General features: G+C 41.4%; 2 protein-coding genes across 2 annotated transcripts in view; one reads left to right on the forward strand and one right to left on the reverse strand.

Moving 5' to 3' along the window:
* The window catches only part of ADSS2 (adenylosuccinate synthase 2), a 40,064-nt gene extending 31,454 nt beyond the window's left edge, over positions 1 to 8,610 (forward strand). Inside the window, exons 10-13 of the mRNA XM_022579422.3 lie at positions 697 to 821; positions 2,109 to 2,206; positions 5,910 to 6,059; positions 7,468 to 8,610. Of these exons, the coding sequence (XP_022435130.1) occupies positions 697 to 821; positions 2,109 to 2,206; positions 5,910 to 6,059; positions 7,468 to 7,520 (426 nt within the window). The 3' untranslated portion in view covers positions 7,521 to 8,610. The remainder of the gene's footprint in view (positions 1 to 696; positions 822 to 2,108; positions 2,207 to 5,909; positions 6,060 to 7,467) is intronic.
* SPMIP3 (sperm microtubule inner protein 3) overlaps positions 8,452 to 26,302 on the reverse strand; it is a 71,200-nt gene continuing 53,349 nt past the window's right edge. Inside the window, 2 exon segments of the mRNA XM_089907874.1 lie at positions 8,452 to 9,696; positions 24,513 to 24,705. Coding sequence (XP_089764000.1) covers positions 9,605 to 9,696; positions 24,513 to 24,705 — 285 coding nt within the window. The 3' untranslated portion in view covers positions 8,452 to 9,604.

Raw genomic sequence — 26,302 nt, forward strand, 5'->3', positions numbered from 1 at the left:
ACAGCAACTCTGGGAGCTGGGTGCTATTACCATCCCCATTCTACACATGGGGAAACTGAGGCATGGAGAGCTGAAGTAACTTGCCCAAGGCCACACAGATAGACAAGGCTGGAATTCAAACCTGACAGAGCAACCTATTAATTGTAATTATGTCAGAATACGTGAGGTAATGAAATGATGGCTTTAATCAGAAAGGTGTAAATTAAGGAACAGATAGATCATAGATGGGAAAATTAGGTTGTAGGGAGTGGCTGTAGCTTAGAACTTTGAGCATTATTTTCAACCTCAATTCTCTTCAAAAGGACACTGTGATAGCAACTACTAGGTGAGAGTTTGCCTTATGGTTTTCAGGGAAGTCATCAAACTAAAGTCCTTAGAACAAATTGACCTAACTTATCTATTTTAATAAATACTAACAACTTAGTTTTTAATATGCAGCATTTAATGTAACATAACATAAAAAATGTTCTTGGTTTTAAAATAGTGGTAAAAAGTGAAGCCAAAAGCGGATCTATCTCAAATAATGCCTCCCTCACATAAAATCTATCATCTATGGAATTCTATCTTCAACTTACTTATTTTCTGAAAGATGTTTATCTCTAAGAAACTTAGACTTGTTATATGATCTCTCGTATAATTCTACTAGATTTAGAGCATTGCTATTCTAGTCCTAAGGTTTTATTTTCTGTTCCTTAGGAAATTGGAGAATTATTACAAACAAGGGGTAGAGAGTTTGGTGTAACTACTGGAAGGAAAAGACGGTGTGGCTGGTTGGACCTTGTTTTGCTCAAATATGCTCATATGATTAATGGATTTACTGCGTGAGTATTCTTAGAAACATTTATTTCATAAATGACAATTCATGACCACAGGTTAAATTTTGTGGAGTGCACACTAGAGGTAGTGCACTAATAGAAAAATTTCACTCTTTAGACTCCAAATGAAATTGCAGTTCAGGGTAGAAGTGGACCAAGATACAGGGGAAGGGTACATAAGGAGAGGGACCCCAGGTTTTTTTCCTGGATATCCAAGGTTGGGAGAAAAGAATCGTGATACCCTTACATGCGTATAAATATAGAGGGAAGTAAGACAGGTAGAAAGGTAGGTAGGTAGATAGATGGAGTAACATAGAGTATATATGCAGAGGGGAGGCAGTATAACAGTGGTTTAGTGGATGAGCTTGAGAGACGTCTGACTTCTGGATTCAAATCTCACATCCATGCGTTATGCTGTGTGACTTTGGGCAAGTTGATCTTTCTGTGCCTTTTTCATCACCTTTAAAATCTAGATAATAGTACTATCTACTTCAAAAGGGTATTTTGAAAACTAGATGAGAGCATATAGCATGCTGCATGGCACACTAAAAATGCTCCGTAGGTTGTTATTAACACGTACACATAAGTAAGTGTAAAAATGTATTCATGTTTGTATTAATTACACTTAATTTCTAGCAAATAACAGAATAAAGGATAAAAAAGTAATCTGTGGGCAAGAATCTCAAACCTAGTGTTTTATCTAATTTCTATAGATTTTCCTGTAAAACTCTGTTTTTCAGTCAGTTTATTGGGAGATTTTGATGTATCATGAAGAGGTCCTTGATGTGGTTTCCTCACTCTCCTTTGACAATTTCTGACCAGAAGGGTGGAGTTGATGGTAAGGAGAGTGAAGAAATGAGGATTGATAGCATATGTGTAAATGTACATGTATCTTGTCATCCATGTGGAAGAGTCAGTTTTGCTGTGTCCCACAGCCATAAGATGCATCCTTTACTTCAGGCAGCCCTCTGTGGATATGTGTTGGTTGATCCTGAGAAACTAAGCAAGAGGATGTGGATCTATCAAAGAGTGAAAATCTACTATAATTATTAGAAAAGTAACCCACTAGTAGATCAGTTAAGTCATTGTTTTTATTATGAGGAAAAATTACATCAGTATATTGCCCTGTAGTGTTTTATGTGTGGCATGCTTTAAAATATAATCCTAACCAGTTTTCAGAATTGCTTTGGAACTGTTAACTTTGTATGAATTTTCCTTTACTCCCTTATCAAGTTGGTTGTTAGGGCCTTTAAGAATTTGCTATTTTAACGTCGCCTTTTCTTCCAAAATTAGGTTGGCACTTACCAAATTGGATATTTTGGACATGTTTACGGAAATCAAAGTTGGAGTTGCATACAAGTTAGATGGTGAAATTATACCTCATTTCCCAGGTACTCTTTTTTTTAGGCTGTGTATAAAGAGTATTATTAGGTGTATGTATTAGAGCAATTCATAAAGCTCTTCTGTATAACTTATGATATATAGCTACAGACTTGATATGCCCTTTGTGAATAGTGCAGGTACATTCACTTACTAGCATTTGTTTCATAGCTGCTATGCATTTGGGTGCTGGGTCGCAGCAAGCATGTGCTCAAACTTAAAATAGGAAAGAAGAAACATGGTACCACTGAGCCCAGTTATGCTGCTCCGGAATCTTACCGTCCCTATTTTGAAACTAACCTCTCTGTAGGCATTCCTCCCTTCCTTGAGAAATGTGAGACAGGAGAAAAGAGCCCTGCTTGTCAGGGTAAGCAGGCTCTTAATTCATTAACCCACTATGTCCTTCAAGCCACAGGAATGATTTTTTTCTGACTTCTATTCTGTGTCTAAAGTGGATGGATGTAGGGAGATTTCCTACTTGAGGCAATGTTTTTTTTCAGGCGTATCTTTAGTTGTATGATTTCTTCAATTACTCAGGAATTTCCATAAATGTTTCCAGCTTCCAGAAATAGAAACTGTTAAATTGTTTAGTCATCCTATAAGACTAGAAATATGTCAAATGAAGGAATATTGACTAGCTTAATGGAACTTGGTAGGCTGGTAGGTTTTGTGACCAGTCCTTGGGAATTGAGGAGAGCTGCAAGTTCTTAGAAACATGTTCAAAGTCATTATTTGTTAGCTAACATCTGGACCATCTCCAGTTTGGTTTCCCTTGACTATTCTTTTCCTTGATTGTGGATCACTGTTTCTGTGTCTAATGACTTTGGGTTGAATATTGGACATTGTGGGTAATGTGTTGTAGAGACTTGGATTCTGTTGTCTTACTCTGAAGAGTATTAGTTCTTGTTTTAGGGGACAGCTGAATTACTGGCTGATCATCCTGAACCTTATATAGCTTGGTTTTATGCTTTGTTAGTATAGTTATGTGGAGAGCCCAAGGTGTTTCCCAAATCTCTAACCTAGTGTGATACAGTCTCCAAATTGTCTCCTCTGTGGATCTTGGCAGAGCTTGGTTTTAGGCTTTGTTGGGGTGTTGAGGGGGGAGTCTGTAGTAGATTTCAATCTAAAGTATGGTTTTTACTTTTAATGAACAGCCTTTCTGTTGTCTCAGCTGGATGCCAGGAGAGTTAACAAGGTATAAAGAGATCTCTCCAATCTGGCAGTGCTGGAGCTCCAGTGTACCCTGTTCCTTCCCTTTTACCAGCACTGCTTGACCTCTAGAATCTTTGTCCCACTCAACTCTGTGACAACTGCTATCTGGTAAGCCTCCCACGGTCCCATTCTTTGCATGTATGGTTGAACTTTAGCCACAGGACTTTCACACAGACTTCTGGGGAAGGTACCCTCTCTGTCTGTGTAGCTCCCTCCTGTCTGACGCTTAACCTTGAGGATTCTAGCTACTTCAGCTTCCCTGAAATCTGATATCTGCCTTCTCAGGTCAGTGGGACCACCATTCTCTACTGACTCCAGGGTCCTGACTTTCATTGATCAGGAAATTGTCCCTAGGCAGAGAGTTGAGTAGTTTTGGAAATTGCTTACGAGTTTTCTTTCTCTTGGAAACCACAGTTTGTGCTGCTTATTGACCACTGCCTGGAATGAGTTGTCGTATATTTTGTCCAGTTTTACAGTTATTTATGCTGGAAAAGTTAGTCTAGAACCATGTACTCCATCATGGCTGGAAGGAGAAGCCCCTCTGGGTCTTTTGATTCCTTCTTCTATCATCTCTCACAAACAGTTCTGACCGAGTATGGTTCATCACTTTCTCTAAGCGTCCAAGAACATTCCTAGCAGTATGTTTTCATCACGTTTGTATCGTGGATCATAGGAGAGAACTTCCATATCAATATACTCTCTTACTGAACTTTTTATCCCACCACTCGCAGGACCCCTTGATCCAGTACCTTGAGGATCCAGTTCCATACATACTTCTTTGGCTCCTGCTGGTAAATCTTGGCTCAGTCCTGCAGATCCTTCAGAATGTAGTCCATCTCCTCCTTTAGCAGGCCCCGTGCATCCTTGGCCAACTTACGTTGTACCTTGACCCTAGATATTGTTTGCTGGTCAGGAGGGGAGATAGAGGTAGGCCCTGACAGGGCCACAAGCTGCCTTGCATGGCAGAGGCTTCTGCATCATCCTCACGCAAAGGGAGGCCTTCGTCTTCAACAGAAAGTAGTAGGCCATTCTGCAGGCCATCGGCGAATTTAGGGGTTCAACCCGGATGTCTCATCCAAAGTCTCAGGGTCCCACTTTTTTCTCAAACAGGATCTGGCCTTGTCATATCAGATTTGCTGGATTTGAGAATTCAGCTTTCTCTGGAGCTCTGCTGTCTGTATGACTAAGTCCTAAGCCTGATCCTCAGCTTTTCCTGCTCTCTGCTGTAGGAGGTGAGATTCTCTCTAGGTGTTTTCAGTAATCTTTCATTGTCTTTCTCCAGTTCATGAATGGCATTCATCTAGAGCCCTTCAATTCCATTGTTCCATTGTGCTCATTTCTCAGTGCTTCAGGTATTGCGAGTGCTTTACTTCCTACCGTGGCATCCCAGTTCACCTCCCATGAAAGTTTTAACAGTTGCCCTACTATAACATGCCCGAGATTATCCATACTCTGTCTGCCACTAGCGATCCTCCTTGCCAGCCAGCTAGCCAATGATCCAGCTTCAAGTTCCCATTTTAGAGCCTTCTTCCTTATACCACTCCTGGCACCAACTGTCTTACTTTCGGTCCCCTGGGAAACAGACTCTCTGATATAGAGATGTACATGTAGGTAGTTTGTTTGCAAGTGCTCTGAGCAATCTGTAAGGGAGTGAGAGAAGAAGCGGGATTAAGCAGAGGGAGAAGTTGAACTGCAGAGAAGTTCCATGAAAAGCCCTTAGCTGATCCCATAGGGGAGCTCTGGGGCTAGAATAGTTTTTCAGAGTGGTCCCTAATTAAGGTAAGTAGTCAGGTCCTTTGTATCCCAACACTGACAAGTCATTGGATATGGGCTGCTCCAGGGAGACAGCTGGGGAGATTCTGAACTGTGAGTTCTCAGCAGGCAGTACTCCCATAGCTGGGGAATGAGTGTCTGAATCCTAAAGAGGGAAATCTGGACAGTGTACCATAGCATCCACCATACTGTCTCTCGTCAAAGAAACTGTTCTTGTTTTAGCATCCTTTCGGTTTCTATTAGGGAATACAGAGAAACTGGTTAGGTGAGATAATGAAGAAAATTTCCAGCAAAGCCTGTGTATACATTCACAAAAACAATAGATTTCCCAGGTGAGGGCAAATATGCAAACCTTTTCTGTGAGATTGCTGCCATTATACAGATCCACAATCCCTAATCCATAGTGTGGAAATCTAAAAAGCTCTAAAAATTGAAAGTTGTGAATTTGGCACCAAAACTATTTGATGGCAAAACCTGACTTGAACTGATGTTATTAGAACTAATGATCTACCCACTTAGAGTGAATAATCCTGTTGCTGCAGAAATATGTTTGATTATAAAATACTAGATGGTGCACTGTTTTACCTCTCTAAATTCTGAAAAATTCTAAATTCCAAAACGTATCTGGCTCTAAGTATAAGAGATTGTGAACCTATGATATATCAAAAAGTTGTTTGACAATAGGCAGTGTACACCATGGACAAATATACTTATTCCTTTAACTTTCAGCAAACCAAGAAGTCTTAAATAAAGTTGAAGTTCAATATAAGACTCTCCCAGGATGGAACACAGACATATCAAATGCAAGGGCTTTTAAAGAACTACCTATTAATGCACAAAATTATGTTCGATTTATTGAAGATGAGCTTCAAATTCCAGGTAAATATAAATATTTTATGAAGAACTATCTTTTTCTACTTTTGACTTAACTGTCTACTTTTGAAATAGGATAAAAAACAGATTATTACTTTATAGAGTGCTCACGATTTGCACAAATGCCCAGGAAAATATAAAATAATTTTATTCCCTAGAGTAAATATAATCATCTTTCTCTAATCCTTCATGTGCCTGAAGATAAGAGATTACCTCTCGCCCTTTTTGACCCTGCTTTTAATTCTCTGTCAGTCTGTTTTTTACCCTCTGACACTGATTCTTATTCCTTTCTCCCTCTTAATAACAAATCCTTTTTGTCTTTACCACCACCAGAAATGGTTTTTGGTATTTTTCATTTCGGGTTAAGCCACCCTTGAGAGTTGGGGGAGTTTCTTGACCAGATATTAGGAAATAATAGGTACATAAAATAGGAAATCCAATTTTAAAAAATATAAGAATAAAACTCTTTATTAAAAAACAAATGTAAGCTGGCCAAGGAGTTAGGCATAACCAAGTTATGGCTATGACTCATTATGTGAAATCTTTCTTTTAAAACATTGCTTTTTTCCTTTTTCCTTTTTTTTTTTGCACTGTTAGAGATTTCAGAGACAAAAAGTGAAGTGAGTGGGAAGTATCCTCTGTATAAAATCTGTTATGCACTTAATCTGATTTTGTATTGTTCGTTATATTTGTGGTTCATCTCCAAACATGAATCTTGTTTTTCCTTATTGCTAGCTGTCTTTCCCAGCTTGAGATCAAATCTTGTAAGCATGTTTGCTCACTGCACTTAGTCAACATCTTTTGAAATATAAACAACAATGAATTTAACAATGACATCTGTAAAATGCCATAAAGGTTTACCCATGTGGTGCAGACAATTAGAGATTCCCCTAGACTGGTACAGTAGCCAAGTTCTCAGGCTGTGCAAGTGAAAACAGTATTCTTTTCCAGATATTTCTACTTTTTGTGAGTTATGAAAGTTAGAGTGGTACTTCAGTGGCCTCTTAGTATCATCCATTTATCAAAGATGCTTATCTTTTCTAGTTAATTAGGAACTTGATGAAAGGTTCTTTAATCAAGTTAGGTCTCTGATTAAAGAACCTTTAGGTTCTTTAGGTCTCTGCTGGTTTGGGCCAGTATTTTACTATACTAATCATTAGAAATTGAATAGTTGTAAATATTGTGCAATGAAAACAGGAAATGGTAAGGCAGACTACCCTGTGCTGAATGTTGACTGCACATTCCGTTTAGAAATTGGCATAATCTGCTAATAGAGAAAAAAAGATAGCAAAAGACACAGTGGGGAAAAGTGAATGGTGACATTGAGAAAAGTGTGGGATCTTTTAATCTCAAAGATTGAACATTGTAAATGAATTAATACTATTCTTATACCATTTTTTTTTTCCTCTCCCAGTTAAATGGATTGGTGTAGGTAAATCCAGAGAGTCTATGATTCAACTCTTTTAAGGATTTCCAGTGATGCAAGAAACACTCCTTGAGAGGGGGGGAAAGGACTTTGTTAAATATTTCATTTATGATCTACAAATTTCAAGAATAAAGACACTGAAGTGAGTTTTAAGCCCTACAGCTGTTTCCAGTCTTGTAAGATGGATGGCTGGTGTGGAGATGCACTTCGGCATTTTCCAGCGTCAGCTTCCTCAGCTGGCATTAATTGCCGAATCATTTGTTGCTTCTGCTGCTCATGTTGCCACATTTTCTTTTAATGTTTAGTAATACTATGATCAATGTTGTTTGAAATCTAACAGAATTGCTTTCAATGTAGTTTTTCTTCATTATTGTTATTGTGTGTTCATAGGTTTTACCTCTATTGAATGGTAAGAACAATTAATGCAGTTTTGCACAAATATTTTTACATTCTGATCATTCAGTTCTGTCATTGTAATCTTCGTTGTTCAAAAAAAATAAGAGAGGAGTCCTGTAAACGTTTGTAATGCTATCAATTCTGTTTAAATTGTGAACTGTTTATTTTCTGCTGAGACCATTGCAAATTTGAGCTTTGGTGGTGGGAGGGGGTTATATTCATGGGTCCTTTAATTTGTACAGAACACAAAACTTATTTCTCTCTGTAAATTATTTAACGCATTGAACATTTAGTTAAATGTTCAAAGAGACAAAGTGTTCCCTAAAACAGCAATTGTAATGTTAAAAAAAAATTAGTCATTAAAAGATCTGTTGTGATATTTGGTGGATATTTTTTTTTAATTTCAGAGAATTCTGAAATGTATAGCTTTCTTTTTTTATCTTACCATTATTTATAAGTCAAGTGGATTGTATTTCAGCATCGTGCCTGCCAGTATGCCTACAGAGTCATCTATAAGTGTCCAAATGAACCCAAATTGTTGGTCATAATGTTGATCATGCCTTTATTTCTTCTTGAAAAAAAAAAAAAGAGGTGTTATTTTGACTGTTTGGCTTAACATATTGTGTTGTAGATTATCCTTCAATGAACTATTTTAAATGTTTAAATTAGGTGCCACTTAAATTTATTTTATTATACCATCAATAGCTGATTAAAAAGAACCAACTATTTCTAGTATGTTTTGTGTATTGTATTTTTGTTCTGATAAGAGAAGTAATAGTAATACGACTAGTATATGTAAGAAAGAGTTTTATCTTTATAGTCTGTGGGGGTAAGGTGAGGAGAGATCAAAAACAGAATCTTTGAAAGGATCTAAATGTCTTTTATCTTCACTAGATATATTTTTATTAATAATTAGTTTTTAAAGTCCATTATCTTGGCTATAAGCATTGCATTATTGACACACATTTTTAGTAATGGTTCAGAAGCAAACGTAAAGAACCCCCTCTTCAAGTCAGGAGTGGTCTTATTTTTGTACCAAAAGAGTGTAACCTTCCTATTGATGTTGATACACATTTACATATTTTTGACCATTTTGAGTGATTCTCCTGTTTCTCTTTAAAAGTGAGCTGTTTGCTGATTAAACTGGTTGAGAGGATCTGTTCTTCAGATACAGTTCAGTCTTTAAAATCATAGACAACTGTATTAAAATAATCTTTGTTGAGCAAGTATGTATGCCAGGTATTAGGTATGTGGGTGACAAGTACACAGTCTTTCTAAAGTTTATTGTAGTTAGGACAGCATGCTGAACACACATATGCCAGGATGGAAAAGAACCAGAGTGCTGTGAAGGAGAACCTAACCTAAATTAACCTAACCTAAATTAACCTAAATTAACCTAACCTAACCTAAATTTGGAAAAGGTCAGATAAGGCCTTCAGTAGAAATAGCATTGAAACAGTCCAAAAGGATAAGTGGCCGAAGTACAAAGTAGTCTTAAGAACATTCTTAAGAACAGGTGACAAGTCTTCTTAAGGCTGATCTTGATTCCCTGCCCTAGGCTGACCAACTTAATCTGAAAAGAATTTGCGACATGTAAATATTTTAGGATTGTAGCCATCTGGATATATATAGTTCTGTTACCATTATTTCAGTCTAAAAGAGCCACTTAAGAATGCCAAATGTTATTTTGTTCAAATGCCATGGTTACTTTAGTTTAAAAGCCTTTCTTTCAAAGCCACCTCTCTTCACAACAGTAATGCTCTGGCAGTGAATTAAGTGGTCTAGGATTCGATGAAGCTGTGGCTAATTTCTGGTCCCCATCTGGAATGTAAAACAAATTAATGATTTATTTTAAGACTACTTAATTTTAACACACTGTCCTTTCAACAACAATTGTGTGCAATAACAAAATAATTTACAGGATTTAAGACAAAGGAATGTATTTAAAAGATGTGGAAAAAAAGGATTTAGAAGGTTATTTCTGTGGTTCAATCTCTGATTAAGAAGCATATTATTGGATTATTCCAAAGTGTAAATAAAATGAAATATATAAATTTGCATGCTTACATTCTAATTCTAGACAACCCCCTCAACCCTTTAAGCCCTACATTATAAACAGGCCACTTTGTATCATCTTTGTGTCAAACTGCAGTTGTTACGTCCCTAAATACCCAATGGAGTTCCCTCATGTCTTGTAACCCCTTGTCTACAGTCACCAACAGTTCTGCTTTTTGGAGGTTTCTTAATGTTATGTACAGGCACAATGCTAAATTATACGGGTATCTCAATTCTATTAGGTAGATACTATTTTTATCCTTTTTGCACATGAGAAAACTGAAGGTCAGAGAGTCTAAGGGTCACACTGCTACTGAAAGAATATATTTTATTTTGGAAGAATGAGGTTTTTGAATTATTTGGCACCAGGGTGCATAAAACAAGGGCAATTTTCATCTGAGGGGCCATCTAACCCTTCCAGGCTATTAATTCTCTGAGGACAAAGTCTTCATCTCTTCTACTGTGTCTTGCACATAGTCAATGCTTAATAAATATTTCCGAAATAAATAAGTGAATCCTATGTGCTGAGAAAGAATTTTACTGAGGAAGAATTTCTTAGGCAATAACCATGATCTATCGTAATCTATACATAATCTGTTCTTCAACTATTCCCAAAAGAGATAAGAACTGCACATGAAATGCAAATCATTGCTAATCTAGACATAAGCTCTGCCCTTAAAATCTGATCACAAAGACTGGTCAATGGATAAGATAAAAAAAAACCTTACACCTTGGGCTTCCCTGGTGGTGCAGTGGTTGAGAGTCTGCCTGCCAATGCAGGGGACGCGGGTTCGTGTCCCGGTCCGGGAAGATCCCACATGCCGCGGAGCGGCTGGGCCCGTGAGCCATGGCCGCTGAGCTTGTGCGTCCGGAGCCTGTGCTCCGCAACGGGAGAGGCCACAACAGTGAGAGGCCCGCGTACCGCAAAAAAAACCAGACAAACAAACAAACCAAAAAAAAAAGGAGAGGAGCTTGCATCTCTCTTCTGCCTTTGCAATGTAACTATTCTGCCTGGGCTCTCAGGAACTACCTGATCCATCTGTAGTTCTCCAGACTGAGGAAAAAAAAAAAAGAGGCATTTTAAATTCAAGCAGAAAAACTGTGAAATCTCTGGTTCTGTCTGTCTTTATGTAAAAATTAACTTGTAAATGAGCTGTATTTAATTTGCTTAAAAGAAATTGAGTGCTTATATACATTCTCAGAAATATAAAAGAAGCTCACTAGAATACATTTCAGGTTCGCGTGATCTGGGAAATATTTAATACTGAATTAATATTTGGTATTAGAGCTAGCTTAAGCTTGTGGTTTTAATTAATACAGACCTGTCTTTAGAGACATCAACATTAATTACAATACTTTCATTGTACCTAGGGCTATTGAAAGTCAATAAATGCATATTGTTTCTGTTATGAAATTTGTCAACAGGGAAAATAACCTGATATGATTAAACTTTTAAGTAAATGTAACTGAGATAAGAGCTTTTTGTTAAACTCTATAGGAATAATTATGTTTTGGTAATGTCCATCTAAAATAGTCTCTCCAAATTTTGGTAACTTGAAACAAAATTAAGTTAAATGTTAAGAATTCATTGAATATCCAGGCCATTTCAGATAAGATAAACTTTTGGAACATTAATTGTTAAACATGTCTAAATTTACCTACTTTTGTCTTCTTGTGAGAGAAACTAAAGATGTTTGGTGCCACCTTGAGATGTTCTCTACCAATCTATAGAATGCTAATGTAAAAGACAGTTCATGGTGGCTTAAGGAAAATAGGATGTGTGTTTTCAGAAAAGAAGGTATGAGGAGTGGAAATACATTTTGTTGAAAGGAAAAAAGGGGTCCTAGAGCTGGTTGTTTCTGAATGGGAAAAAATAAGGGACAAAATATGGCTACAGAAATTTGCAGAAGGTTTGTGGAAAAGGAACACTGAGAAGAGAATTTTGTATGTGCTCAGGATTTTCTAAGGTTGGATTAAATTCAGTTAGGTAAATGGATTTTATTAAGAGTAGGCGGATGCAAGACTGGATTTGGTTTCTCTCTCTCATAAGAGAGCAAAGTTTTCCTGGAATGCTGCTTTTGATAACAGATTGTGTGAGTTTCTGTGCCTTTAAGTGATCTGTATTTACTTTTGCAATCTTTTCTTTCACCTTAGCTCAAGGAATAATTTTTTCATGGTGACCTATGATTCTATCTGATTGGCTGTTTTAAAACTTTGAAATTTTTGACAGACTTCCCAAATATCAAGTTCTTTTGACCTCCAGCTAACTTTGGGGTGCTTCCAATGGCCCTTGGAGCAACCCAAAGAGAGATCCTAAACTAATTGGGTTCAATTGGTATGTTAAATTACATGGAAAACATTGTCCAAACTCGCTGTTGCCTGTGTCAAATGGAATCATCAGGCTCTCCCCAGTTTTATCGTAACCACCAAACAGGTAGGGGAAAGGGTTTTGGGTTCTTCTGCTGTCTAGTCTCTCACCTTACTCTATGTCCAGAAATCCCCTGTGGGAATACTCCCACCTCAAGGCCCTCAGGTCCTGACTCCCGTGGCATTTTTCATTACGCCCAACTCCAATTCCTCCAGGAGTTCCTTTTTGCACCTCTAGGACCCCCTTCACTCCAGGCCTTGGCAGCCCAGACCTAGTTACAGACTACCTATTGGGCTGGCCACTTCCAAGCAGCCCACATCCTAGGCTTTATAGAAGCTCATTCTTGAGGAATACACCCCAACCTAGGGAAACTTGTTATAAGACATAAGCTTTATAGATAACAGATCCCCCTCAAGGAGAGCCCTGGCAACGTGCTGGCACTGAACCCTTGCATGAGGGACTGGGTCGACCAGAGATGTCTGGTTAGGAATTGATGGGAAAGTAGAGGACGCTCAAAATCCCATTAGGTAAGAAGGGAATTTGGAAGACACTCCAAACCCCTTCTGACAAAGGCCTCCTGGTAAAATGTCTCCAGGACACCAGACTTCATATCTAGGAGTGCTCTTTCTTGGTTGCAGGCTACTCAACATGGAAGGACCCTCTTCTAAGCCGGAAGAAACACCTCTGGAATGTATTCTTAAAAATTGGAAATTTTAAAAACTAGATGGGCTAAAACGGGGAAAACTTACACTTTGCTGTAACACTGCCTGGCCTTTATATAAGTTGTGGGGATGGATAAAAATGGCCTGAAAATGGGTCCCTATATTACAATATCATCTTGCAGTTGGATCTTTACTGTTGCAAGATGGGAAAATGAACTGAGGTTCCCTATGTTCAAGCCTTCATTGTCCTTTACCAAAACCTCGCTCTATGTGGCTCCTGTAATCAAAAGCCTGGGGAATCAGAAAACACTCCCAACATTTTAGATGATCCCCTTCTAATCTTCCCCAGTTCTCAGGGGGGAAACCAAGTCTCCACTGCTTCTCCAGAGCCACCTACCTCTCCAGAGCCACCTACTTCCCCAGAGGCACCTACTTCTCCAAATCTCTCTGACAAATCCCAAACTCCACCTCCCTATGTCCCTTTATACCCTCCATTACCCAAGAAAGGAGAGACTAGTCTCTCTGAGGTAACTCACAGTGGAACTTCCTAGCACCCAGGATCAGGAAAAATAAGCCCTCTTAGGGAAGTGGCAAAAGGTGAAGGGACAATCAGAATACATGTGCCCTTCTCTTTAACTGACTTAGCCCAATGCAAACAGAGACTGGCTGATTTTTTGAAGACCCTAGTCAAAGTTTGCTGAAGGGTTTCAGGCCCTAACTCTGGCCTTTGATTTAACTTGGAAGGATGTCCAGATAGTCCTATCTACTTGCTGTACCCCTGAGGAGAGACAGAGAATTTGGGCAGCAGCCCAGGGGCGCACTGACCAGCTTGCCAGGGACCATCACGAACTTTTTGTTATGGGAGGAGATGCATTCCCAAATCAGGAGCCCCATTAGAATGATAATTCCTGGGAGGGAACAGAAGCCAGAAATCACATGATCCAATGGGTATTAGAAGGGATGAGAAAGTATATCAAAAAGCCAGTTAAGGGCTTCCCTAGTGGCACAGTGGTTGGCAGTCTGCCTGCCAATGCAGGGGACACGGGTTCGAGCCCTGGTCTGGGAAGATCCCACATGCCGTGGAGCAACTAAGCCCGTGAGCCACAACTACTGAGCTTGCGCGTCTGGAGCCTGTGCTCCGCAACGGGAGAGGCTGCGACAGTGAGAGGCCCACACGCCGTGATGAAGAGTGGCCCCCGCTCGCCAGAACTGGAGAAAGCCCTCGCACAGAAATGAAGACCCAACACAGCCAAAAATAAATAAATTTAAAAAAAAAAAAAAAAGCCAGTTAACTATGAAAAGGTTAAAAGAGTGACCCAAGAAGAAAAAGAAAATCCAGCCCTCTTTCAGGGACGGCTTATGGAGGCTTTTAGAAAATTTACTAATATTCAGCTGTCCATCCCCAAGGGTCAATCCCTGCTGGGACAACATTTTATCAGCCAGTACGCTCCTGATATTAGGCGGCAACTCCAGAAGCTACAATTAGGCCCACAAACCCCTATGCCCCAACTCCTAGAGGTGGCCTTTGGGGTACTTAATAATCGAGATCAAGCTGAGGAAGAAGAGAGAACCCAAGGTGAAAACAGGCAGGCCAGGGCTCATGCTAAACTGATAGCTGTTGCTGTCTGTCATGCCGTGTAACCTCAAGGCAACCTAAGGGGGCCAAGGAAATTTAACCATCTATCCCGCAAGGGGGAACACTTCAAATGTAAGTCAACTGACCACTGGGCCCAAAAGTGCCAAAAAAAAAAAAAAAAGCCCCCTGGTCCATGCGCAGTCTGTAAACAAACAGGTCATTGGAAGTGAGACTTTCCCCTATCCCAAAGGCGAAGTGGGGACTCCCACTCCCAATGCGGCCATGCTGGATGACTGAGGTGGCCCGGGGGTTCTGGCAGCTCCCCTTCACAAGATGTCTATCTCCTTTGAGGAGCCCTGGTGGTCCTTAACATGGCAGGTAAGAAAATCAATTTTTTAATTGTTACGGGAGCCACTTACTCTGTCCTGATCTCTCACACTGGGCTTCTCTCCTCTAAAAGCTGTACAGTGACTGGTGTTGACAGAAAGCCTCACACCCATTACTTTACTGGGCCTCTCACTTGCCAATGTGAACAGCGTTTGATCTCACGCAGCTTTTCAGTTGGGCTTGAGTGTCCTACCCCACTACAGGAGAGAGACCTTCTGGCCTCCCTTGGAGCCATATTACAATTAGGAGGCCCCAAGCAGCCCCTTTTCTTGGCTCTAAGACAAATCAGCTGGAAGAACAGGGGTCTAATTCCCAGCCATATTCTACACTAAACCCTGCAGTTTGGGACAAAGGAATCCCTGGGAAGGCTATAAATGCCCAACCTATAAAAATTAGCCTTAAGCCAGAAGTCGCTCATCCTAACAAGAGAAAGTACTATCACATAAAGTTGGAAGCAAAAAAGGGTTTGCAACCCCTCATAAATAAATTCTTAAAACATGGCCTCTTAGTGCCCTGTCAGCCTCCATGCAAAACCCCTATTCTGCCAGTTGTTAAGCCAAATGGGGAATATTGAATGGTACAAGACCTTAGAGCAGTAAATGATACAGTGGTCCCTATGCATCCCCTTGTAGACAATCCTTACAATATATAGTCCAGAAACCTGGAGATGCCAAATGGTTTACTGTGCTTGACCTCAAGGATGCCTGCTTTTGCACCCCAGTTCATCCCTCATTACAGGATCTGTTTGCCTTCAACCCTCACTTGGGCCAAATGCAACAATATACCTGGACAGTATTGCCTCAGGGGTTTTGGGACAGTCCACAATTGTTCACCCAGGCCCTAGGAAAAGAACTAAGGGAAATACACCTAAAAGAAGAGGCTATTCTACAGTATGTGGATGATATATTAATATGCAGCCACACCATGGAGGCCTCAGATCAGAATACCATAGAAGTCCTTAATTTCCTTGGGGCCTGGGGTTACAGGATATCCCAGAAAAAGGCACAAATTTCAAAACAACAACAAGTTAAATATCTGGGATATATTATAAACCCTGGAAGTAAACAGTTATCTCCAGATAGAAAACAAGCTATATTAGGCCTAAGTGCTGCAAAGACAAAAAAAGAATCTTTGTACTCCCTTAGGCATGGCAGGATTTTGCAGAATTTGGATCCCAGGATTTGGACTAATGGCTAAGCCTCTATATGAAGCCACTAAAGGCCCAGATACAGAACCATTACTTTGGATGGGGGAAACAAGAAAAGGCTTTTAATAATATCAAACAGGCCCTCACCAGAGATCCTGCTCTGGGTCTCCCTAATTTAAAAAAGCCATTTACCTTGTACATAGCTGAAAAGCAGGGGACAGCTCTGGGGGCTCCTTGTACAAAAGCTAGGAGAAGCCCCTCAGCCTAGAGGCTATGTTTCCAAACAACTAGATTCCATCGCCCGAGGTTGGCCTGGCTGCCTCTGGGTGGTAGCTGCCACTGCTTTATTAGTGGAAGAAGCTAGCAAGCTTACCTTTGGACAGCCGCTGGAAGTCCAGACCCCTCATCAAGTACAAGGGATTCTGGAGATTAAAGGCCACCATTGGCTAACTGGAGGCCACCTTACTAAGTACCAGGCTTTACTCCTTGACTCCCCAGAGCTAACTCTCAAAAGTTGCCACACCCTCAACCCGGCTACACTGATGCCCGCAGAAAGCCCAGAACTAACACATTCCTGCCTTAAGACCCTTGACCTGGTTTATGCCTGTAGGCCTGATTTAACAATCCAGGCCATAGAAAACCCTGAGAAAGCATGATTTACTGATGGCAGTAGTTTCATTAAAGATGGAGTCAGTAGGACAGGGTATGCTATTGTGAGTGTTTATAGCGTTACAGAAGCAAAACCTTTGCCACCTAACACCTCAGCCCAGAAGGCTGAGGTAATAGAACTAACTTGATCCTTAACCTTAGGGGAAGGAAAAATTATAAACATATATACAGACTCAAAATATGCCTTCCTTGTTTTACATGTCTAGGCAGCTATCTGGGAAGAAGAGGACTTTTAAATGCAAAAAACTCCCCTGTGAAATACGGAGCTGAGATTTTACATCTCATAGAAGCGGCTCAAAACCAAAACTAGTAGCAGTCATTCGCTGCTGCGGGCACCAAAAGGAAAAATCTCAAATTACCCAAGAGAACAACAGGGCAGATTGGGAGGCATAGAAACAGCCCTGATGCCCAGAACAGAAATGGCTTTAATCCCATCCCTTACCCCTTCTAACGTTATACCTAGATACTCAACTTCTAAGGAGACCAGGGCACGAGACAAAGGGAGAACTAAGAGAACAGATGGCTGGTGGCACATACATGAAAAACTGCTCATATCCCTTTCTGAGCAGTGTAAAATTATTAAAGGACTACATGATTCTCTCCATCTGGGGAGGGATCTAGAGTCCCTGCCCAAGGTGGTACTTGACAACTGATTGGCCCTCGATCATCTATTGGCAGAACAAAGAGGGGTGTATGCAATTGCCAATACTTCTTGTTTTGCACATATGTCAACACCTCTTCCCAGGTAGAAACCAACATTGAGGAAATTCGACAACAAGCCACCTGGGTTCAGCAGACAATGAATCACCAATTCTTGCTATTCAATATGGTTGGGGAAATTGAAAACTGCTTATCTAGTTTATTCTCTTGGATTCCACAAGGTATAAAAAACTTTCTGGCAGGAGGTTTTCATTTTCTCATAACCCTTTTCTTTTCAATCATACTGATTTATGCTGTATTTTATCTACTACTCCGTTGTCTTCCCTGCTGTTGTAAACCTGTGACTAAGAATTTTTGGTTCAAGAAGGAGAGCTGGGACCAACAGGTCCAGACCTTCCATTCTAAAAATAGAGCAACATGTTAAACTTTAACCCTGAGGTTAACAAAGTATACACCCAAACAGAATGGCTTCTTGGCAGGGATGACATAGCCTCCCCTGTGTGGTCAACAGTTAAGGAAACCCTCCCAAAGTTAACCTGGTTCCTTTCCTTTCTAAACCCTTTAATGGCTATTGTTGTTCTCTTCCTTTTAAGCCCTGGTTTGTTTAACCTTTTGGTTAAATTTGTGTCATCTAGGCTCCAACAGTTTGAAGTAAGTCTCATGATGGCACAAGGAATTCAAACCATTCCAGCAGAGAGTGGCCCAGGTCCCTACAGCTCCTTGGGACAGTCAGTGAGGGACATATACACCTCTAGGGTAGGCTAGGGTCTGCGGCCCCTGTCCAGCAGGAAGAAATTTCAGAAGAATAGAACTTCGGCCCCTTACCCCTTAAGAATAAAGGTGTAGGGCTTCCCTGGTGGCGCAGTCGTTAAGAATCCGCCTGCCAATGCAGGGGACATGCGTTTGAACCCTGGTCAGGGAAGATCCCACATGCCGCGGAGCAACTAAGCCCGTGAGCCACAACTACTGAGCCCACGCTCTAGATCCTGTGAGCCACAACTACTGAATCTCCCGCCTAGAGCCTGTGCTCCGCAACAAGAGAATCCACCGCGATGAGAAGCCCGCCCACTGCCGTGAAGAGTAGCCCCTGCTCGCTGCACCTAGAGAAAGCCCGCGCCCAGCGACGAAGACCCAGTGCAGCCAAAAATAAATAAATTTATTAAAAAAAAAAAAAGAATAAAGGCGTAGAGTCTCTCAGGGGGAGGTGAGACAGGCTGGAACCTGGGACCCTTTGCTGCAGTGATTGCACCTGGACGAACTTCTCCTCAAGCAACAAAATACAAAGGGACTATAAGGGACTAAAAATAACTGCGTGCAGGCACAGTTGGGGCAAATTATGGACAACAAGATACAAAGAGACCAAAAAAAATCCCACTGCCACTTCTGAAGAGCCGAGAGCAAAAGCAGGGTATTGGACATGCCCCCTGCACACATCACCACCAAAGGGGTGGGAAAAACACTTAAGGCACGCCTGCGGCCCCCTGGACACACCCCTACCCTCACCCCATATAAGGAACTAGCTCGCGCACCACGTCGGGGAACCAGCAAGGGAATGTGTTGCTTGTTTTTGGTCCCTCCTGTGGCCGGTGGGCACAGGAGCCCCAATAAAGCCTTGCCTGAATTTCTGGTCTGGCCTCTAGTCAATTTCTACTGATTGGGGAAGGCCAAGAACCCTGGTCGGTACCACTGCCTCCCATCATCAGTTGTCTATAGCACTGGTTCCTAACTTGGCTGCACAATGGAATTATCTGGAAGTTTTACAAATTATTGATGCCTGGGACCTTCTCCCTCCCACCAGGAGATTCTGACTTAATTGGTATTGGGTATATCCTGGGCACCTGGATTTTTAGAAGTGATGTAGCTGAGGTTAAAAACCATCAGCCTAACCCCTGTAATTGCCTCCTGACCCTTTGTATTCAATCTTTGCCCTACTCTACTCCCCATCCCACCCCCTTTTTCTTCCTCACAGTTGGAGTCATCTTTTCAAAATGCAATTTTAATCGTGTCACCTCCACCCTCTTTAAAACTTTTCAAAAGTTTCCCATTAATCTCAGGCTAGAGACCCCAAACCCGAAAATGGCCTGTAAAGCCCTCCTTGTTCTGACCTTGCCATCTCTTTAGCCATATCCTTCTTGACCTCTGTGGCCTCCAACACACTCATTTTTTTTGCGATACGTGGGCCTCTCACTGCTGTGGCTTCTCCTGTTGCGGAGCACAGGCTCCAGACGCGCAGGCTCAGCGGCCATGGCTCACGGGCCTAGCCGCTCCACAGCATGTGGGATCTTCCCGGACTGGGCCACAAACCCGTGTCCCCTGCATCAGCAGGCGGACTCTCAACCACTGCGTCACCAGGGAAGCCCCCACACTCATTTTTTTTTTTTTAGTTCTTCAAACATGTCATGCTCTTACCACAGTGCCTTTGCATATGCTGCACTCTCTGTGAAGCTCTTCCCCTGTTCCTTGCCTAGTTAACTTTTAGCTCATCTTTCAGCTCTCAACTTATCCTTTCTCTGACCTGTTATATGCTCCTATAGCACCACATAAATTCTGCTTCATAGGATTTATGACAGGTGAAATTTTATGCTTATTTCTATGCTGGTTCCCCACTGAAGCTCCTTGAATATAGAAACTTTGTGTCTATTTCTGCTTCGCATGGTGTTGATGAAACCTTGCACACTGATTGGCATATAGTTAGGCTCTCAAATTAGTTACTGAAGGAATATGTATGAATGAATGAAAATGTGCTTGACATCAGATCTATCAGTGAGTTCAACTGATGTAAGCTCCAAAATATCTCTGGAACCCATTTGTCCCTTTTCATCTTCCCTGCTGGTCTGAACCACCATCACCTCTGGTCTCAACTACTAAACAGTTTCCTCACTGGTCTGCAAGCCCTCCCTCTTGTTCCTCTCCAAACAGTGTCTTAATGGCAGGCAGACTGATCTTTTTAAAATACGAATGATATGCCACTCCTCTGTTCAAATTTATTCCAAGTCTTTCCATTGTTCTTGGAATAGAATCCAAACATCTTACCACTCTCACCCTCACTGACTACCCACCAAACTACACTGGCCTCCTTTCTGTTCCTCAAACATGCCAAGCCCTTTCCAGCTTTCAGGCTTCAGCACTTACTGTTTCTTTTTCCTGAAATGCTCTTTACATGATTTTTTCTTATTTTGCAGGGCTCAGCGAAAACTGCATAGGGGTTTTCCCTGACTGCACTGTTAAAAGTAACATCCCCTGGCTACACTCGCCACTCTGTTTACTTCCCTTATAGCACTACTGCAATCTAAAATTGAAAAAAAAGCAGTACTCGGTTACGCTCCACATTCCCCACCAGAATGTCAGCTCCATGAAAGCAGACGTCTTGTCTATCCCGGTCACTGCACCCCCAGCAGACAGCACAGTGTCTAGTTTGTACCAGGTGCTCAATCAATGACTGTCATCTTATGATTGCCAGCTTCCAAGATGGACCCCAGTGATTCTCACCCCCTGGTATCCGTGCCTTGGGTCCTTTCCTGCCACACTGCTTCAGGGCTGAGTGTTGTGTGACTTTTGAACCTAAGACTTTTGAACCTAAGCCATAAAAGGCATTGCAGTTCCCAACTTTATCTCAGATTACTCATTCTAGGGGAAGCTAACTGCCATGCCATCAGGACGCTCAGCCTGGAGAGGCCCACCTGGAAAAGCATTGAGGCCTCAGTCCCCAGCCAGCCTGCGACAACCCTGTGAGTAGTCATACCTGACAACTATGCGAGTGAGTCACCTTGAGGGTGGGTGCTCTAGCCCCAGCTGAGCCTTCAGAGGATGAAGCGCTCACTGACACTGAATGTTACCTTGAGAAAGACTCTAAGCCAGAGCGGCCCACCTGAGCAGTCCTCAAATCCTAACCCACCAAAACCATGAGAGATAAAAAGCATCATCATTGATGTTTTAAGTCACTAAGTTTTGGAATGATTTGTTTCCGCACAATAGATAACTAACATACACACAATCAATGAGTCAATGAATGGAGCAATGAATATTTCAACATAAATTTTCTCTTGAATCAGTCAGGCTTCAAACCTCACTAAGTAGGGCACTAGCCAATTCTGTCTTCTCGTGTTGCCTAGCCTACACTTTCCAGTACCATATTTTCAATTGTATACAGATCCCAACTTGACACTTCTTCTGCCTAAAACCATTATTTATATCAGAGGCACCAACAATCTTGCAGTAGAAGTGGGAGGCTGTGCAATTAGCTTTAATTTCTCTCCTGTGAATTCTCTACCAGTACTGTCGTTTCTCTCTCCTGATGCTTTGCCATACGAGTTTTCTTCCCATTTCCCATGAAACTTCCTCAGTTCACTTTAAGAGCAAGGTCTGGGAGTGTGACATCTCCAGACATGACCTAGACTGATGACTTACCAGTTGCTTGCTTGAGTAGGTTTCTAAGTCTCTAAGCCTCCGTTTCCTCTTCTGCTAAATGAGGTTAATAACAATACCTACTTCATGGGGGCAATACAACTCACGGCAACGCTGAGTGTGACACATGTATGAGTAAATCACTTAGCACAGTTTGGGGCACATGACAGATACTTTCAATTCTAGCAAGTATCCTAAAACGTAGACTTGAGTCTCTATTTTACAGACACAAAAAGGTTCAGAAAAGTCAAGTGTCTTGCCCAACACCACACAGCTAGAATCTGCCAGGCCTGTAGCCCTCCAAGGCCTGGATTCTGATCACTGCCTCTCGCTACTCCATCCCGCGGTTCTGCCATGACCTCCCAGCTGCTCTTCTCACCTGCCAGTTGTGTCTTCTCCCACCCATGCTAAGCAGCCTGACAGACTAACATCCTCTGAAGCTGACCGGGTCGCTTCCTGGACTCTGATCCTACAACGGTTCTGATTGTCCAAATTCAACTTTCCAGACTCCTGCAGCTCCTCTGACTGTCCACATTTTCCTTCCCACTTCCTCGTTCTGCCTTGCCCAGTCAGCCAGGTCCTCATAGCTGGATTCCCCGCTGCTCTCCCAGACCTCACACACCTCTCAACCTTCTTCTCATCCGCTGCCTCTGGTATGTCGCCCTGTTTCTTCTTTCCCAGGCACATCTCATCTGTCAAGACCGAGCTTAGTCCCCACTAGTGCATGCTGCTTTCCTGGCTCTTCTAGGCCCCAGTGACGTCATCTTTCAACTCCTGCTGCTCTACTTGGTACTTAGTCACTCTCTGATAGGTTGACTGTTGCCTCATCTTCCCAATTAGCTTGTGAGCTCCCTGATGCTGAGTTCATAGTCTGGACTTTTACCTCCTCCCATGGCACCTAGCCCAGGTATTTGCTCTGCTAGACGTTAACTTTGTTCTATAGGTTTGGAAAGAATTAGGAATTGTCTTCTAAAATAAGCAAGGGAGAAACCTTTTGTGTCTGCCTGACAAGACTTCCGCATAGCAGAGGAATTGTAAAGAAGTGTTTACTATCACTTTGGAAACTAGAGGCCACCTAGAGTCCCTCATACAAAGGAAAACAGATTTCACACTCAGTCTCAAGAAACTGCTTCGGCTGTTCTACAGGGACAGGAGCCCCACTAACACTTCCGGACCACCCCTTCTTTCCAAGCTCTCCTCAGCCCCCGCAGTGCCCCCCACCCCACGGCTGGCTCCCTTTAACATGACCTTCCTACAAGAGGGAGGGGATATGGGGATATGTGTATACGTATGGCTGATTCACTTTGTTATACAGCAGAAACTAACACAACATTATAAAGCAATTATACTCCAATAAAGATGTGACAAAAAACCAACAACATAACCCTCCTAAGGTCCCCTGCCTGTGGGACCCTAACTCCTACCACCCTCCTCCAAATGACTTAATCTCAGCTCTCACCCTCCTCCCCATTCCCTCAGCTCACTCTCTTCTCAGGCTCCAACCTTCTCTCACCTCCCAGAAACCAGGTTTGCCCTTATCCCACACTCCTCCAGTCAATCTCTGGCCCCAATCCCAGCTTCATCCATTACCACCCCTATGCCTGGCTCAACTCCCCAGGATCTGCCTGGTCCTGCTGGGTCCCCACTCTTTCTGATTGTTGTCATTTGCTGTCCCCTCAGGACCTGAGTCCCAGCCCTGCTCTGGCATCCCATCCAGGCTGCAGCTCTTTTCTCAGGAGAGACAAGAAGGAGGGCAGATTCTTCCCATTCCTCCCCACCATCCTTCTACTAGTTTTCTTATTTTTAATTTTAAGATAAAAAGTGGCTCGCTTTAAAGAAAACTGTTGAATAAATAGTAGTACAAGTGATTCTCAGCTGTGACAGAGGCAATATAGCTTAAAGGTCCAGCACAGAGCTTGGCCTGGGGCTGAATTCTGCTTCTCCTAGGTACTGTGATTTGGGGCTAGTTAATTAACTGTCTCTGCAACTTGGTCACTATTTACAGTGACCAAGAAATAATAGCATTTACCTCAGAGAGCTGTTAGAAGAACAAAATATGTGCCTGCCACACTGTCAGAGCCTCAGAAATATTGGGGTTTACTCATTTAGAAAGTCTGTCAACAAAGGAATCCATTCCGTGACTAAAATCCAAAGTGTCAGTGACTACAGAAATACAGGTAATGTTTCAGGTCATGTCCATGTGTACCCCCCAGGGTCATATCTGTGGGGGGCCTCGGCCCCTTAGTACTCTCACACAGGCTGCAGCATGGAGAAATACTACATAGGGAATTTAGAATTTTTGAAACACACCTCCAGTTATCAAATAATTGTCAGAAATCCATTTAAAATAGGAGAATGAGGGGGAAAAATTCCTCTAACAATATGTTTAGGCACAATAACAAATTTGTCAAGTGATAAAGTGCTCTGAGGAGTGGTCAGACTCAAGTTTGCTTCCTACCAAGGACATTTATGAATTTTCAGTCTTAAAGTCTCCTGTACAAGGAGCTAGGGGAGGAGGAAAGGAGGAAGTGGTCTGGGGGCAGCTCTCTAAATCCTTCTTCCTGCACCCAGACACACATGCATCCCCCTCCCCCACAATGTGACTGGTCCCAGACATACTCCCTGAGACAGCAAGCCCATGGGAGATGCTCATCTGTGGCCCAGGCAAGGTTTTGCTCTCAGAGAGTAAGGACACTTGATCTGACTTACCCATCTTGTAAAGTGGCAAAGAATAGTCTCTTTGGTACGTAGTTTCTTTATACCATGGTTCGGCAGGCTTTGAATGTCTTCGAAAACAAACGTATTGAATGAGAGTTTGTTGGTCTAATTGAGGCTGATACTGACTTTTTCTCTTACGTGGAATTTCCAAGTCTATGAGAGGTCTAAATGAAAATAAAAACAGCTTGCTGAATACCCATCCAGTAGAAGAAAAGCATTCCACTTTCTTATCAGCTGAAATCCATTCCCTAAAAGTGGCCAGGAGGCTACAAAGATAGTATTGGCAAGACTCCATAACTCCAAGGCTAGCCCTAGCAAAATTATCAGTAGATGGTTCAAGGATTCCAGACCCTGTTCTTCCCTTTAACATACCTCCTCCCTCCCAATCACAGGTCACAGAAGGTGACCTGCATCAAAACTTCCTCTGGATCTGCCTACGCATGGCTACTTCCCATACTCCAGATCTTCCCAATGCCCTTTTGCAATGTAACTTTTCTGTGGATATTTGGTTCCCTCAAGGAACTAATGCTTTCTTTTGACCAGAAAGAAAACCATTATGGTGCATATTGGTGTTTGATGAACCTGAAATTGGTTACAACCTTCTTGCACCCTCCACTCAAATGAGAACCCTATGAAGGAAAAGGTAAAGAAGAATCAAAATGTTGTGGTGGAATATCTTCACATACTTGTGGGAGTATACATTCACTGTTGCAACTTGTTTGAGAAGACTTTGGTGATATGTATTAAACCTTTAAACTGTGTATATATTTTGTCCTAGAAACCCAGAATTTAGGAATATCGACAAAGACTTAGCTCTAAGAATGCTTGTCAAAGTATTTTTATGATAATAAAAGGAGTGGAAACAACTTTCATGTGGAAAAATATAGGGAATTATTTAGACAATGATACAGAGATATACAGAAATACCATGCCACCATTAAAGTGATGCTGTAGAATTATAATATTTGAGATGGAAAAAAAGTCCACAATATATTATATTTAAAGAAAGATTTCAATTGAATTGTACACTTTAAATGGATGAATTGTATAGTATGAATTATCTCAATAAAGCTGTTATACAAAAAATGGTTTCAATCAACAAAATATTAGCAAACAGAATTCAACAAAACATTAAAAGGCTCATACACCATGATCAAGTGGGGTTTATTCCAGGGATACAAGGATGGTTCAACATTCACAAATCAATCAATGTGATACAACACATTAACAGAATAAAAGAGAAAAATCATGTTATCATTTTGACAGATACACAAGAAGCATTTGACAAAATTCAGCATCCATTTATGATTAAAACTTTCAACAAACTGGGTATAGAGGGAACATACTCCAACATAATAAAGGCCGTATATGTCAAGCCCACAGCTCACATCATACTCAATGATGACATGCTTTTCCTCTAAGATCAGGAACCAGACAAGGATGTCCACTGTCTCCACTTTTATTCAACATAGTATTGAAAGTCCTATCCAGAGTAATTAGGCAAGAAAAAGAAATAAAACACATCCAAATAGGAAAGGAAGAAATAAAACTGCATTTATTTGCAGATCACATGATCTTATATATAAAAAACCCTAAAAATGTTATCAAATAGCTGTTAGAACTAATAAATAAGTTCAGTAAATTTGCAGGATACAAAATTAATATAAAAATATCTATTGTGTTTCTTCTATACACTAATAAAGAATTATCTGGCAGAGAAATTAAGAAAACAATCCCATTTTCAATTTCATCAAGACAACAAAATACTCAGAAATAAATTT

Source organism: Delphinapterus leucas, chromosome 1 (assembly GCF_059928025.1).
Source record: "Delphinapterus leucas isolate spDelLeu-1000000601 "Yukka" chromosome 1, BTC_Dleu_Yukka2, whole genome shotgun sequence".
Classification (NCBI taxonomy): Eukaryota; Metazoa; Chordata; class Mammalia; order Artiodactyla; family Monodontidae; genus Delphinapterus; species Delphinapterus leucas.